The 17117-nt window shown below is 41.0% G+C and overlaps 1 protein-coding gene across 1 annotated transcript; it reads left to right on the plus strand.

The window, feature by feature from the left end:
• The first annotated feature begins 1121 nt into the window (after positions 1-1121).
• Positions 1122-1904, plus strand: LOC129407493 (filamin A-interacting protein 1-like). The gene has a single exon (XM_055148719.1). The coding sequence runs from the start codon at positions 1122-1124 to the stop codon at positions 1902-1904; it is 783 nt and encodes a 260-aa protein (XP_055004694.1).
• Positions 1905-17117: the final 15213 nt, after the last annotated feature.

Here is a 17117-nt window from a genome sequence, read left to right on the forward strand (position 1 = left end):
GTGAATAACCAGGACAAAGAAAGGACTGAACCAGGACAGAACCAGGACTGAGCCAGGACAGAACCAGGACTGAACCAGGACTAAAACAGGACTGAAACAGGACTGAAAAAGGACTGAAACAGGACTAACCTCGCCTGAACATCAGCAGATAGCAAGGACTAAATCAGGACTAAACCAAGACTGAACCAGGACAGAACCAGGACTGAACACGGACTAAAACAGGACTCGCATTTGAAAAAATCTGATCTGTGTTGTTCAGACTGTCATTAAAAGATCAGATACAGGTCACATTGGGGCCAAAAAATCAGATTTGGGTCACTTCAGGCTGTAGAGTGATCGTAGTCTAAGCTAAAAGCATAATTAGAATGTTTGTTTACATTTGCATTTTGTCTCCATGGTAACAACTCAACATTCCAACACGTCCATATTCCATGTTCTATCACCGTGGCGACGGCTGTGAGGTCATAAAGGCGGCAGAGTATATAAGCCCAAGTCTTGCACTGAAAAACTTCATTACGGTACGAATCTCACAGCGAGAGACATGAACCAAAACGGCAGAAGACACAACTATCGAAACATGAGGGCTACAGCTCAGGAAACCGCCGGGGGTGCCTCTCCTCTACCCGAGGAGAGCCCAGTTGTGCAGGATCTGAGACGGCAACTTCAGGAGGTCCAAAGAGCTCACCAAGACCAACTCCACATCATCACCGAACAGACATGGAGACTGAGGGAGTTAGAACAGGAGGTCCAACAGAAACAAGCCCTCAAGAAGAATTGTGAGGAGCTCCAGAAACAGCTGAGCGAGGCTACAGAGGAAAAAGAAACAATGATTGAGCTTGGGAAAACTCTCCTCAAACAAAAAGACAAAGAGAGAGAACAAATGTTAAAGCAGGGTAGACTGATGGTGAATGAGTACGTGGAGTGCCTCTACCAGGACAATGAAAATCTTAAGAGTTTCTCCCAAGAGCAGCAGAGTCTGGCCCTCAGGAACCATGAGAAGGTGAAGCAAGCTCGAGGAACAAATGAAAGTGCAGAAGGCAAACAACCACTACTACGGCTCCGATATCTTTGAGGAGCTAAAGTCTGCCCGCAACACCATCGAGAACTTGAAGGTGGCAAATATGGAGAATATGCAGGAACTTGAGCAGTGTCATGAAGAGAACAGGGCGCTGAAGACTACTCTTGAGGAGCTCCAAAGAACCCATCAAGAACAATTCCAGCAGGTGGTCCAGCAGAACGGAGCCCTGAAGGAGAATTTTGAGGAGCTCAAGAAACAGCAAAGTGAAGATAGAGAGGAAAAGGGAACAATGACAGACAAACTAGAAGAGTGTGCACAAGAGAATAAGGCACTGAAGACCACTCTGCAAGAGGTCATTAAGAAGCAGGAGACCAAAGAGAAGCTTCTGGTCAGCACCCACCAGGAGCTCCAGAAGGAACTCAAGGAGAAACAGGCTCTGCAGAGGGAGGTGACTGCCTTGGAGTCTGCCCTCGAGTCTGCTCTCTCTGAGCAGGAGCGAGCAGCTGAAGAGGCCCTCAACAAGGCACAAGTGCGGAAGGAGAGCCTCAACACTGAGCGCCACAAAGTTAAAAAAATACTAAATGACTTGGACTCACAGAAAATTAGTTTTAAAGCTGTGGTAGAAAAATGTCACTCCGTCCACAAGGCCACGGTGGAGGAGAACATACTCCACCAGAAAACAATCACGGAGCCGACCACAGTTTTGAAACAAAGTGAGGACGAGAAAACCTCCGCCCTCGTCAGATGTGAAGAGCTGCAGTTGTCCCAGAACAAGTTAGATGATCGGCTGCAGCAGATCACAGTCCTAGTGGAGGAACTCCAAGCCGAAGCAGACAAGAAAAACAAAAAGAAGAAGAGGAGGAGGTGGTTTAAGTGGTGGCAGTAAGTCACCCTCACCCACCCTCATCATAACCTGTGGCTGTGTATGACTTGACTTGTTAAGGCACGACACACAGGTCCTGAACTGTAAATAAAAAAGCAAATCAGCAATTTCAAATGACTCTCAATGTTTTCTTTTTGATTGTTTAGAATCCAGAGCAACAGATGGCAAATAAGCTCTGTCACTTTTTGACACTTTTTATTATTTTCCCTCACCTTTTCTAATTTAAATTTACTACAAACTCACCTATAGCTCTGTGTGAGAAAAAAAGTAGTGGCTTATAGTCTGGAATTTACGTTAGGTACACTGTTCTCGTGAAGGTTGTGGTATAAAAAATAAATAAATAAATTTTTAAAAAGTGCTATGGATGAGTTTGTAGTAAACTGAAATCACAGAATTGGGTAAAAATAACCAAAATCTTACTTATCGACTTATCGGGCATCAGTTATGGAAATACTAGGAGGATGAGATACAAACGAGACGCGAACAAGACGAGATTTTAACATTATTTACTATACAGTCGTCCCTCGCTATAATGCAGCTCACCTTTCGCGGTCTTGCTGTTTTGTGGAATTTTTTTGCATGCTTTTTTACAGTATATGAACGTGCATTGCGTTCCTTCCCCTGCGTCCTGATTGGCTAAGAGCCTGTAGACCATTGTCAATCAATCTCATCCGTGCCGTGTCTCCTGTACAGTACGAAATGCGTTCAGCTGCCAAATTTACATAAATGTTCGATCACTATCAGTGTGATTCTGAAGTGTTCTCAGTTTTCTCCCCACAAACAAACAAAACACACAATGTTGACGAAACTTTCTGCACCGACAAAGGCTCCTGCGGTTGCACCAAAAAAACAGAGGAACATACCAACCATCACACGAAAAGTTGGACTTCTGGACACGCTGAAAGAAAGTACAAGTTGCGCGGCTGTGGCAGAGTCCTGCACCGAGTCGGGTACGGGCAGAAAGTTGCTGAAACGGGCGGGTTTTAACGTTCTCGAATTTTAACGGGCGGGTATGCGGGCAAGTGGTAATTACACATGAGCAGGTCAGGACTAAACTTGGACTAATCTTGGACTAATCTTGGACTTAACAGAGGGAACCAGGAGCCTACAGAGCAAGGTGTCCACAAAGCGCAATCGAGCGAAGGCCGCAGTTACCTCCGTGAGGTGCGGAGCTCTGTGCCGGTCCTTTATCCTGCAGTCACTTCCAAGCCCGTCCCAACAGTGAGTCCTGGTTCAGTCCTGGTTCAGTTCTGTTTTAGTCCTGTTTTAGTCCTTGTTCAGTCCTGTTTCAGTCCTGGTTTAGTCCTTGTTCAGTCCTGTTTCAGTCCTGGTTTAGTCCTGGTTCAGTCCTGTTTTAGTCCTGGTTTAGTCCTGTTTTAGTCCTGGTTCAGTCCTGTTTTAGTCCTGGTTTAGTCCTGTTTTAGTCCTGGTTCAGTCCTGGTTTAGTCCTGTTTTAGTCCTGTTTTAGTCTTGGTTCAGTCCTGTTTCAGTCCTGTTTTAGTCCTTTAGTCCTGTTTTAGTCCTGGTTCAGTCCTGTTTCAGTCCTGTTCAGTTTTCATGTTTCAGTCCTGGTTCAGTCCTGTTTCAGTCCTGGTTTAGTCCTGGTTCAGTCCTGTTTCAGTCCTGGTTTAGTCCTGGTTTCAGTCCTGGTTCAGTCCTGTTTTAGTCCTGGTTCAATCCTGGTTCAGTCCTGGTTCAGTCCTGGTTCAGTCCTAGTTCAGTTATGTTTTAGTCCTGTTTTAGTCCTGGTTCAGTCCTGGTTTAGTCCTGTTTTAGTCCTGGTTTAGTCCTGTTTTAGTCTTGGTTCAGTCCTGTTTTAGTCCTGGTTTAGTCCTGTTTCAGTCCTGATTTAGTCCTGTTTTCAGTCCTGGTTTAGTCCTGTTTCAGTCCTGTTTTAGTCCTGGTTCAGTCCTGGTTCAGTCCTGGTTCAGTCCAGTCCTGGTTCAGTCCTGGTTTAGTCCTGGTTCAGTCCTGTTTCAGTCCTGGTTTAGTCCTGGTTCAGTCCTGTTTCAGTCCTGTTTCAGTCCTGGTTTAGTCCTGGTTCAGTCCTGTTTCAGTCCTGGTTTAGTCCTGGTTCAGTCCTGGTTCAGTTATGTTTTAGTCCTGGTTCAGTCCTGTTTCAGTCCTGGTTTAGTCCTGTTTCAGTCCTGTTTCAGTCCTGTTTCAGTCCTGGTTTAGTCCTGGTTCAGTCCTGGTTCAGTTATGTTTTAGTCCTGGTTCAGTCCTGTTTCAGTCCTGGTTTAGTCCTGTTTCAGTCCTGTTTCAGTCCTGTTTCAGTCCTGGTTCAATCCTGGTTCAGTCCTGGTTCAGTCCTGTTTCAGTCCTAGTTCAGTTATGTTTTAGTCCTGTTTTAGTCCTGGTTCAGTCCTGTTTCAGTCCTGGTTTAGTCCTGTTTCAGTCCTGGTTCAATCCTGGTTCAGTCCTGGTTCAGTCCTGTTTCAGTCCTAGTTCAGTTATGTTTTAGTCCTGTTTTAGTCCTGGTTCAGTCCTGTTTCAGTCCTGGTTTAGTCCTGGTTCAGTCCTGGTTTACTCCTGGTTCAGTCCTGGTTCAGTTCTGTTTCAGTCCTGGTTTAGTCCTGTTCCAGTCCTGGTTTAGTCCTGGTTCAGTCCTGGTTTAGTCCTAGTGGATTTGGAGACGTAGCCAAGGGTAAAACACGGACTGTTTGTTGCGTCAAATCATCAGTGCAGGACTCTGGTGTGATGTAAGTTTCTGTGATGTTTGCAAATGTTCATGTGCACTGAAACTTGATTTGAAAAAAATCTTAGATGGAACAGAAATTGCAATATCTGCCAGAAAAAATTGCAATTCAGTTTTTTCTTAAAATTGTTCAGCCCTACTAGTATTCATATTCATGCATTTTCTTGTCACTAAACACAATTAGAGCAATGTTGGACTATCCTTGCGAAGCTCCCACAATAAACATACACATAAGTCTTTCTTATAAGTTTGTGTTGCTAAAATGTTACATAGTTAGACAATGTGCCATTTGATTTTGATTGATTTGATTTTGATAAAAGTTGCTGGTTTTACAGTACACTTTATAGGGATGTGTCAGTCCAGCTTTTTCAGTTCCAATAACGATATTGATACTTTGACTTTAACGGTGCACTATGTAACTTGGTTGGCGGTCTGTCACCTGCTTGTTTCTATGGAAATGTCATTGCTCTGCCTGGAATGTTCCACAGTATGACATTAAACAGCTCTACTTCACATTTATTCAATTACAGGTCATTTCATAGCTCAGAAATACCTAAAAAAACATACATTCTGACTGTGAGTGCGGTTTGACTCTCCACAGATCTGACCTGTAACTTGGTCTGCTTTGGACTCCATTAAGATTTAATGCCATACTGCGAAACATTCCAGACAAAACAATAACAATACCTCCATGGAGAAAAGCATTTGAAGGAGCCTCCACCAAAAAAGTTATGCAATGCACATTTAAGTATATCTAATAATCCAGGTACATTTGATATAGCAGTAATTATTGTAAAAACGTTCTTCCATCAAGGACAAATTATATTGTGCACTCATATTTGTGTTGGAGCCGGTCTAGCTTTCTGAAAACACATTTACTGCTGTTCGGTTAGCCAAGGCTGTAGCACTTGTATTTGGACCCAAAATATGAATGCAGACAAAACCCTCACAAAGAGGTAAGGCCTGGGAAATAAATAACACTTTGCAATCATGAAAAAAAAAAACTTGGATTTGAAAAGCTTATTTTGGGACATTTTTATTTGTCAGTTGGTAATGCGCAAGGTAATGTCTTCAGAACAGAAATGTGTAGGGTAGCCAAAAATTGTATTGTAACTAAGAGTCCTGATTAGGGCTGAGTATCTATCATTAAGAAGTTGCCGATACGATTCACTCACGATACGATACATATCTCGATACAGTGAGCTTTTGATTCGATATATTTCAAATCGATTCAATACGGTTCAATAAAAAATAATGGCTAAATCATGGCTGTGATACTAAAAGTCTTAGTTAAACCATTTCCTGTGCAAAGTTCATATGAAACTGATGATTTTAATCATCAAAACAGTGAAAATGTCAAATGTGGTGCATAAAAGAGTTTCATTCCTCAACAAAACTGTAGCACTGTAATGAAATAATTTTGTAAAATGTACCAAAAATACTCTTGGGGATGTATCAATACAGCAGTCCCCAATATCGATAGTGTACACACCCCTAGTGCTGTTACTTATATATAAAAATACAAAATAATATTACTCAAGTAGAAGTACAAAGTAGTGCATAAAAGAGTAAACACATAAAAAGGCAAAGGACTTCTCAAGTAAAAGTAACTGTCGGGAAGTAACATCTGATTCAAATGTATAAGATACAAAAAAAGAACAAAAAAATTAAACAATGCACAAAATCTGGAATTTTTTAAGAATTGACACAAACGTGTGAAAAGCTGAATCTGAAGGAACAGTGTAAGAAAGACAGATGTTCAAATCACTTAATATTGTCAACGTAAAGTTTTTGTCACGTACGTTATTGCCTGATGTCTGTGTAATCCCTCAGTTGTCCAGGTAGGATCTAGCCAGGCTGGCGCCACCTAGCGCCTCCGCTCAATTTCATTTCTCTCCAGCGACTAGGTCAGGAATCAGAATACACTAGATGGTTTGCAAGAACACTGGAAGTTGTAGACCACGCACCGGCCAATCAGTGAAGAGCTGTGAAGCCATGACGTCAAACTCAAGCGGGTGTCTGGGCCCCTTTTGTGGTACAGCACAACAGTAAACAAACTTGTCGAGATGGATGTAGACAAAGCCAGACATTCTGTGTTGGCAACAATTTCCGAGATCGAGGATTTAAAGCCGGAACAAAGAGAATGTTTGGTGAATTTTATCAAGTGGAAAGACATTACTGCCCTTCTTCCTATTAGATTTGGAGCATTACATACGTCACGACCAAATAGCAGCAGTTGGTTAAATAAAAAAAGTACCCGCCTACTGTCTAGCGAACGAATCCTAATGCTGCGAGGTCAGACGGTTTCCACGAAGTGATACCGGCTGATGAATCAGGCAAGGTAGGATCCACAGAACAAAGAAAAAAATACATTCTGTCAGCTCATATAAGCAGCTTCCTGGTCAGACACTGGTGAACACTGCCTTATATCTGTCTGAAGAGAAGAGCTAACTATACTGAAACTACTCTGGAGCTAACACACCTACTTGTTTACAGTTTGTTTATTAGCTAGGTCATTATTGATCATTAGTAATGTGTGGATTTATAGATCACTCCGTTGTAAATTGTATTAGAGCAAAAAGGGGCCATTTTACACTTTGCAGAACTTATTAAGACTTAAACTGGAAATATTCTTTTACTTTTACGGCGCAGATAAGATCGTTTACAAATTGATATAGCAGCTTTCCATGCTCAGTCCAAAAGTGTTGTTGGAGTTGTGGAAGTTTTTAATAATTCATCCCCCAAATATCTGCCAGAACTGATTTATAATTTATCTCTGCCAAAACAAAAAGCGTGTAACATTTCACTCAGCTCATCTTTGCAATGGGTCAGATGTTAAATTGATATGATCACATCAGATTATAAGTAGAGTGGCCGCCTGCTTCTCTCCATGGAGATGTTTGCCTAGAATGTTCCACAGTATGACACTGAACTTATCTATCCACATGGACACTAGCAGGGGCACTACCAGGAGGAGTTACAGACACTGCTCACAGTAAGACTGCATTGTTATAGGATGAAAACCAAGAAATTCTCCATGGAGGCAAGAGAGAGACTGTAACTTTTCTGGCCTGCCACTTAGTTGTCTCCATGGAGATGTTATTGCTTTACCTCCAATATTCCAAAGTATGGCATTAAACAACACTTCAATCTCCATAGAAACAAGCAGGAGATGCCATCAGGCCAATTTACTGGTGAGATCTGTGAAGAGGCCACTAACTTTAAGATTGTATGTTTTAAAAGTATTTTTGAGCAATAAAAACCCATAATCAAATAAATGCAGCTTATATAAGTTGAATGCCAGTGCACCTTTAACTCTTAAAAACTGAAATATCTTGGAGAATGTTTGTCTTGTGTCTATTCAGGCTTCTCAGTTGTAAGCAATCAGTTTTGTTAGTTAAGTGAAAGTACAGATACTGGAGCAAAATACTCAAGTAAAAGTAGAGTATTATATGAAAAAGTCTGCTGAAGTAAAAGTATTAAAGCACCTGCGAGAACACTGGTGGGTAAAAACGACAAAAATATTTTATTGGAAGTGCCTTTTGCTTAGACAGTGACGGCGTTTTTGGGTCTTAAAAATGCAAAAATCTGAAACCACCCTCCAGAGTGGAAAAGTTGAATACGCTCTGCCATAGCGTTTCCGTCTACACTGCCCAAGACTCAAAACTCTGGTCAGATCTGCTCACGTCGCATGTCACATACATACAGTACACAAAAACAAACATGTCAGATCATTTCCATGCATCCAGCTCTAATAAACTTACAGGAGGCATCCCAACAAATGTACAGAATATGCTGAGATACTATTAGTGAACAGAGAAGGATCTGCAATTACCTCTGTCACATCCTGAATGCACCAGTTTGTCACAGGCGAGTCAGACGGTCATCGACGAGACCTGGGAGAATCAGTCGATGGTGGAACAACTTCGAATTCCACACACTTTTGCGTCACCGTATGCACGCAGATTTCCTCTCGAAAACGCTCGCCTGAACGCAGAATAAAAAGTGAAGACGCGACGCCACTTTTGCGTCTTCTGTTCAGACCGTCATCCTATAAACGTAGTCTAAATACGCAGGATTTGTGTGTAAAACATGTGTGAATGAAACAAAACACAACTCCAGGTCTGTTTGTGATGAGGAAACGTTATAAAATAGATCAGAAAAAGAGCGTAACATGGGCCCTTTAAAAGACGCATACCCAGGTTTACTTCAACCTCAATATTTTTGTAACAGACAGAGCTGAAGTTGGCCTGGAGCTGTAAAAGTGTGTACTGGACTTGTGTATTCACCAGGCTCCTCTATCACTGATAATAAGTCAGAATATGGGCCATTTGAAGGCGCCTCCCACTGGCCCAGAGAATATTGAGTGTAGAACGCTGATGCTATCTGTGTGCACTGGCAGTCTGTCACTATCAGGACTCAGACACGTGTGCCAGCGGAAGAAAAGTCCAACTTAAAGAAAAGTGAGGAGAGACGGAGAGAGGCAGAGCGGGATGGAGGGGGAGAGAGAGGGAGAGATAGAGGAGAAGAAAGATATATAGACTGAGTGCAAAGAGCGAGAGAGAGAATGAAGAAATGGGAGGGGTATAGAGAGGATGGGAGAGAGAAAGGAAGAGAGGGAGGCAGAAGGGGAGCGAGAGGGGGAGAGGGCGAAATTGGTGAGAGAGAGGAAGAGGGAGAGATGGGGTGATGGTGGGAGGGGGGGAGATGGAGAAAAAGAAGATAGATGTATAGATTTAGTGCAAAGAGACATTGAAAGGGAGAGAGGGAGGGGTATAGAGAGGATGGGAGAGAGAAAGCAAGAGAGGGAGAAGGAGAGATAGAGAGGGAGAGAAAGAGAAACGGAGTGAGAGAGGAGAAAAGAAAGATATGTAGATGGAAGTGAGGAATTAAGTGCAAGGAGCGAGAGAGAATGAAGAAAGGTGAGGGGAGAGACATTGAAAGGGAGAAAGAGAGGGAGGGGTAGAGACTGGATGGGAGAGGGAAAGAAGAAGATAGAGAGAGAAAGAGAGGGAGTGAGAGAAGGGAAAAGAAATAGAGACAGATGGAAGGGAGGGAATGAGGGCAACGAGTGAGAGAAAGAAGAGAGATGAAGTAAGGTGAGGGGAGAGACTGTTTGCCTGACGAAGGCCTAGTGCCGAAACGTTGCACGGTTTGTCCTAATAAATTTCACAATTTGCAAGTAAGACGGTGTGCAGGATTTTTCTGTATGTTCTGAGGGGAGAGACATTGAAAGGGAGAAAGAGAGGATGGGAGAGAGAAAGGAAGAGAGGGAGAAGGAGAGATAGAGAGCGAGAGAGAGAAAGAAAAAGGGAGTGAGAGAGGAGAAAGGAAAGATATGTAGATGGAAGTGAGGAATTAAGTGCAAGGAGCGAGAGAGAATGAAGAAAGGTGAGGGGAGAGATATTGAAAGGGAGAAAGAGAGGGAGGGGGATAGAGTGGATAGGAGAGAGAAAGAAGAAGATAGAGAGAAAGAGAGGGAGTGAGAGAAGGGAAAAGAAATAGAGACAGATGGAAGGGAGGGAATGAGGGCGACGAGTGAGAGAAAGAAGAGAGATGAAGTAAGGTGAGGGGAGAGACATTGAAAGGGAGAAAGAGAGGATGGGAGAGAGAGAAAGGAAGAGTGAGAGAGGAGAAAAGAAAGATGTAGATGGAACGGAGGGATTGAGTGCAAAGCGCGAGAAAGAATAAAGAAAGGTGAGGGGAGAGACATTGAAATGGAGAAAGAGGATGGGAGGGAGAAGGAGAGAGAGAAAGTGAGTGAGAGAAGGGAAAAGATATAGATATAGATGGAAGGAAAGGGATGAGGGCAAAGAGTGAGAGAAAGAAGAGAGATGAAGCAAGGTGTGGGGAGACGCAGTGAAAAGGAGAAAGAGTGAAGGAGGAAGAGAAAGAAGGAGAAAACTGGGGTGGACAAAGAGTGCGAATGATGAAGAGAAAGAGAGAGAACAAACATCATGTCGTATAGCACCACAATGTCTATAAGGTAAATCCAAAATACTCAGATTTCTCAACATTAACTACAAACTAAAATCAACCAACAAACCGAGGAAGGACTGGCGAGAGTACAAGTCCACAAACACTTGACCCATTCTTCAATCCCTCTCTGGATTTTGCATTCATCTTGGTCAGGGGGATTGGGCAGGTTTTGGTTTGGTTCAGGGAATAAATTGTACATTTTTTCTTTTCTTTTTTTTTCCCTGCAGGTACAAAAATAGATGACTGCTCTCACACAAGAGAGTGTGAATGGTTTGATAAGTGATTAGTTGAGACATTTTAGTTTCCACCTTTTTCATGTCGCCGCCAAAAGCTCTGTTCTTAAGAGCCGAAACTAAAAATACAGAAAAGAAAGTATAAATGGGCACCCTTTTATTATTAATCCTTTTAAGAACAGGTACAGATTTTAACCAAATTCCAGAAACCATGTAAATAGTTGCATGAAGGTTACAGGTTTGATTCCTGGGTTGTCTGTGCCTGGAGAAAACCCCAAACAGAAAAGTCCAGTTTCCCCCATCAACCCAAAACATGCACAATACTGTATGTAAAATCCTCCTTAAAGGTCCTATATTACACAAAAAATGGATTCTTGTGAGCTTTAAGCCATCTTATAATGTTGCTATCTCACCGAAAACAAACCTGGAGTTGTGTTTTTTGTTTCATTCACAAGTTTGAGTAATCTTTTATTATTAGTTTGTCTCCAAATCTCTGTCTCCAAAGCTCAAAATGCTCTGTTCCACCTTGTTGTAGAAGTTTTCAGCTTGTCCAAGAAAGGGTGGAAGTAAAAGGCTGGAGACCAACTGGATGTCTTAAGCAGGAGAAGTTTATTTACCATCAATAATACAGGCCCGAAAAGTCAACATAGTATGATTTGAAAAGTGAACATAGTGTGATCTTTGAGTGCTCAAGCCCCTTGACTCTGCTTCCAAAGGAGGGGGTTTATAAAGCGAGTGTGGTGAGACTATGAAGGCCAGTGGGCACCGGTTACAGCAATATGCCACAATTTAGATAGTGGTATGCCCAGGGAAGATCATGGTGTAAATATCGCTTTTGTGAGTCAATGTTAAACTGAAATGTATGTGGAGGAGAGATGATTTAAATTCTCTTAAACACTTGATGTCATGAAGCGGTAGTTTTCAAGTTAAGTTACCTTTTACTTTTAGTTCAATAGAGATCAGTCAATTACAGGGCTGAAATTATCCATATGGTTCTGGTGAAGGTGTATGAACTTTAATTACAATCTGATTATAAGACCTAACAATTGTACAGGGTTTGTGTGTTTAAAAATGTGTGAATGAAACAAAACAAAACTCCAGGTAGATTAGTGATGTGGAAACATAACACAGATAAGAAAATATACTAATAATAATATGGGGCTTTTAAGATCTGGGGATGGGTCCACTGCTCTTGGCAGGTTTCCCCAGTGCCATGGAAGGATGGGTCAAATGCTGAGGACAAATTTCCCTATGGGGACTGTTTTCTCCTCCGTCACCTGCTTGTTTTTATGGATATGTCATTGCTGTGCCTGGAATGTTCAGTTACAAATGGTTTCATAGCTCAAAAATACCTAGAAAAACAGGCATTCTGACTGTGAGTGGGGTCACCTCTCCAGAGATCTGACCTGTAACTTTTTCTGGCTTGGTCTCCATGGTGATAGAAAGGTTTACTACCAAACTGTGAAACATTCCAGACAAAGCAATAACATCTTCATGGAGAAAAACATTTAATTGACCCTCTACCAAATATGTTACACAATCCACCTTTTAACAAAACGCTTTTCACGCATTGTTCGTTATTTTAATCCTAACCAACAGAACTCTACTCATTTAGCTACTCCCTGGTCCTTCACAACCATCTTTACAATATGATAAGCATGACTCATTAAAATCAGCAGATGGCCACTGTACTCCCACTCCTGCAGTATCTGTCTGAGTGAGCCCTAACCACACTATATTTATTCTGATGGTCCATGGCATCCTGGGGGCCACATAGCTTCGGCTGCATTGTCTTTTTGCTAGATTAGTTTTTATATTGTAGAGTAAATGCAGCCCTTCAGACACACAGGCTATTATCTTCAAAGTCTCACGCGTGTCTTCAGCTCTCCTTGTATATTTCCACAACCTGAGCCGCCATGTCCCAGAAGACGAGTATCTCTTCTTTAATAAGAGCAGAGTCCAGAGTTAATGGAGCTTTGATGTGCTTTGTAGACATCGATCGCAATCTTGACAGTTCCCGTGCCTGTTGTCTTTAGAATCCTGCTGCAGTTTTTGACACGTTTTCACAATTACGGCCTGTTGAAAGTTAAAGCTGAACGAAGTAACTTTAGTGGTAGAGCTCCGCCTGCAGCTCCCACGTGAGACTACACTCTCAGAGAACAGACCCAGATGTGTTATTTCTTTTTATCTTTCTTTCTTTCTTTAAAAAAAAAAAATTGAAATAAGGCAGTAAAGTAACACGCAGAAACAATTTGCTAGGTCTCAGATTACTGTATTTCTCTGACTACAAGGCGCACTTAAAATCCTTTCATTTTCTCAAAAATCGACAGTGCGCCTTATAATCCAGTGCGCTTTATGCATTAATTCTGGTTGTGCTTACTGACCTTGAACCAATTTTACCTGGTACTCAAAAAGCTGTTGAAATGTTCTAATACGACTTTGGTAAGCTATGGAGCCGCACCACTTGATGGGCTGCCTGATTATTACAGCTACAGTAGTCTGGAGCCTCACTGAGTAAGTCTGACAGAAGCTGACTGAAAAAGGAGTGAGCAGTTTTTTTTTCAGCGCTTATAATTTATGCAAATTAGCCATGTGGTTTTAAGTTTTGTTTCTGCAAAATGTAAACAAATGTGGGCAAAGCTGCATTAAACACATTATTACTTGATATATATATGAGTCCTCCTCGTAAGAAATAAAATAAAATATCTACCCACATTCATAATACACTTTCACCAAGACAGGGAGGCAACGCCGGGCCAATTACGCCACGATCTGCCAATGGATCGTGGACGCCTGGGTCAACGTATCGGTCTCAAGTGTCATCCTTTTGTTTCGCTTAATGCGCCTTATGTATGAAAATAGAAAAGAGAATTCAACATTATTGTTATTGCACTTGCACTATAATCCGGTGCACCTTATAGTCCAAAAAATACGGTATATCACAAGACTCTATAGGCCAATAAAATATACACCAGCTTCTCTCCATTGAGATGTTGCCTGTAATGTTCCACTGTATCTCATTTCTTATTGACCTCTACAGAGACTGCAGGTGACGGCATAAGGCCAAGTTACATGTCAGATCTGTAGAGAGGCGAGCCCACTCACAGTAAGAATGCAAGTCAATAAAAAAATTATAAGTGAGTCAATGCGAGATGGATACGTTTAATGCCATACCGGGACATTCCAGACAAAGCAACAACATCTCCATGGGGGCATCTGGGAATACAATATGACATTCTACAGTCTGAAAACCATAGCGTTGCCAAATATAAAACAAAAGCCAGGATTTCTCAAGAGAATTGTCTCTCTCTTCCATGTTGCAAGTCTGGTTTTCTGCCCAGAGACAGCGGGGGGGAGACGATGGACACTTCAAACACCCCAAAAATGCATATTTAAACATCACAGGGACTTACAAAGATGTTTAATGAGGTTACTTAGTTCTGCTTGAAAACAAAATGACCGTCATAGAATTCTGTCCAGAGCTTCATGACTGTGATTAAGATTTAATTTGCAGTATATCGCAAAAGGAACTGGGATCCCGTGGCGTCACAACATCCCAAACTGCCAATAGTTTAAAATGGAGCGGGATAGCGGCCAATCCTAATGAAACCAAAAGTGGCCCAAAGTTCAGTGTTTTTACCGTCAGCACAAATGAACCTATTATTTTGAACAAAGTTGCTTTAACAAGTGGTGGCCTCAAAATGGTCATTCTTGGGCCCCTGAATGCTCTGAATGCATCTGAAATTATGATATTCTGTATTCTGGGATGCCATGAACGCAACATATGTATTTCCAGCAGAATTTTTTGGTACAATTTGATAGAGATCATTCGATATGAGTTTCCAGAGCGTGGACTGGATGGACTGGATGGACCAATGGACGATTATCTCTGCTGATATTTGTGGGCCGATATATGGGGCAGATTTTGACAATTTTTTCCCCAGATTATAATTTTAATTTACTCCAAACTCACCCACAATTTCTTTTCATCACAAACATTTAAGAGAGATTGTATTCACGTTTTGCCCTGTTATCTCTTCACATTAAGGCCCCGTTTACATGTACACAGGTATTTTTAAAAACTGAGACATTTCCCTTCGTTTGTACCCATCTTTTCCACGCAAACGGCGAATTTGCCTCTGAAAAAGAATCTTTATAAAAACTCCGGCTAGAGTGGAGATTCTGGAAAACTATGGTTTTGCGTTTGTGAGATTAGCAGTTTTAGGAGCTGATGCGCCAAAAGTGTGACCAGTGTTTACCTTTTGCTCTGATGATGATCATGGAGCATTCAGGGCAGCAGTCACATTTCTTCTGGTGCAAACAATTTCATGTGTTTGCATTTGCACATACAGCTGATGTTTCATATCCATGACCAGAGACCAATGAGGCTCAGAGGTCAGCAATTTTACTGCTACTTTAACATATCTGTGGAGAGGCGAGCCTGCACAGTAATGCACGTTTTTCAAGGTATTTTTGAGTAATACTTACAACTGTAATGAAATAAATGCTACAGCTTTGAATCTAATCCAGGTGCCGCCCAGAGGCTTGGCATAATTATGATCGATGCTCGATGGCGTGTTTATGTGGGTTGATAAAACCGTGCACATAGCATCATTTTCAAAAAACAGAGGGAGAGAAATATTAGTTTCTCAACATACCCGGCTATGTTTAAACGTAGCCTAAGTGTTCAAATCTTCTTCTGGCAGTACGTCAGCCTAAACAAAATATCGGCCTGTGCTGGAGATTTAACGCTGATAGGCCATATGCTAAAAAGTGGAAATATCAGCCCAGTATATCTGCCAACCAATTCTTTCTCTACAGTTTGATGATTTCCTTATTCTTTACACATACAACAAGCTCTATAGCGATCATTTCTGCATTTACTTTTATGAGAAACTGAGATATTTTGAACTGCACAATACAAGCATTCAACCTAAACTATTTTATACTTCCATTAGATTCTGCTTATTCTCCAACAGCCTCCAATATCTCCACTCTAACAGGACTACATTTATACTATACTCCATACAACTGTACAACAACTCACCCTTATGTAATAGATAAATAATTGACAGGACATAGGGTTATTTCATTCTTTCTCCTTACGACCTTTTGTATATTTGAGTTGAGGTATATTTGTATTGCTATGTTTCTATATTTGATTTTTACTTGTACATATACGTTTATATAATTATGCCCAATTTGACACCAGTCTCTTGTTGTTTTTGCTACTTATTTTTGAATTATTATTTATAGTTCCACTCTGTCATTATCAGTGGTGGAAGAAGTACTCAGTTTTGTTACTGAAGTAAAAGTACAGATATCAAACCATAAGTAAAAGGAAATGTATCACATGAGAAAATCTACTCAAGTAAAATGATTAAAGTACATGTTTTAAAATGCACTTAAACAAAGAGTAAAAAGTATTTTGTGCAGATTTTGAAATCTAATGAAGCTTCACACATATTGATTTTGATAAATATTTGTGCTAAATTTTGTTCAACAGAAATTTGAACGTTTTTGCTGTTTTTATTTGTATTTTTTGTATGTATTTGTTTTTTTTGTTTTTTTTTTTCATTATGAACATTTAAAAAATAAACCCATCTGTTTTTTTAACAGGTCTCAACTAATAACAAAAAATACTTTTCAATCCTTTTCAAAAATGTAGTGGAGTAGAAAGTACAGATAACTGCTCTCAAATCTAGTGAAGTAAAAATGTATTCTCTTTAAATGTACTTAAGTTCAGATACTAAAGTACTATCCTTTACAACTTTTGCTTTGTTACATTCCAACACTGGTTATTATATTACATTTTGTGACGTGTAAGCTTCTGTATACAAATAATTTCCCGTGAGGATCAATAAAGTTTGTCTAAGTCTAAACACTTGTAACAAAATACCATCCAAATAAATGACAGTGTAGGTGCTCACATCGTAAATCCTTCATATACTGTAGACGCAGTATAATTATCCGATGATTACTTCCTCGCTTGCTTTAATTGTACTCAGAGGAATCCGGAAACTCCTCATTTTTCCTTAGTTATTACGTTTGGGACATAATCCTTCCTTGTTTGTGTTTCTGACAGGTTTATTTCTTTCTTTGACGGGGTAAACATTTCCACTATGGTGCAGGTGCTTAAAGGCAACACGGGCACTTCGGGGACCTCGGTAAATGAGGATATCAGTTGCGTTGTGTGTACCAGTGGAGATACCTGCAAATAACGCCATCCACTAGAAATGATGCGCAACCTGTGAGCGAGTTTATTTCAGGTGTGAGGATAGCTGTTGTCTTAAAAGTATAAACAAC

This window comes from Boleophthalmus pectinirostris, unplaced genomic scaffold, assembly GCF_026225935.1.
Source record: "Boleophthalmus pectinirostris isolate CB_2022bp ecotype Guang Dong unplaced genomic scaffold, ASM2622593v1 HiC_scaffold_12, whole genome shotgun sequence".
NCBI classification, from domain to species: domain Eukaryota; kingdom Metazoa; phylum Chordata; class Actinopteri; order Gobiiformes; family Gobiidae; genus Boleophthalmus; species Boleophthalmus pectinirostris.

Bases quoted from the DNA above. Each gene is read 5' to 3' on its own strand.
- LOC129407493 (XM_055148719.1), top strand. From the start codon at position 1,122: ATGGAGAATATGCAGGAACTTGAGCAGTGTCATGAAGAGAACAGGGCG.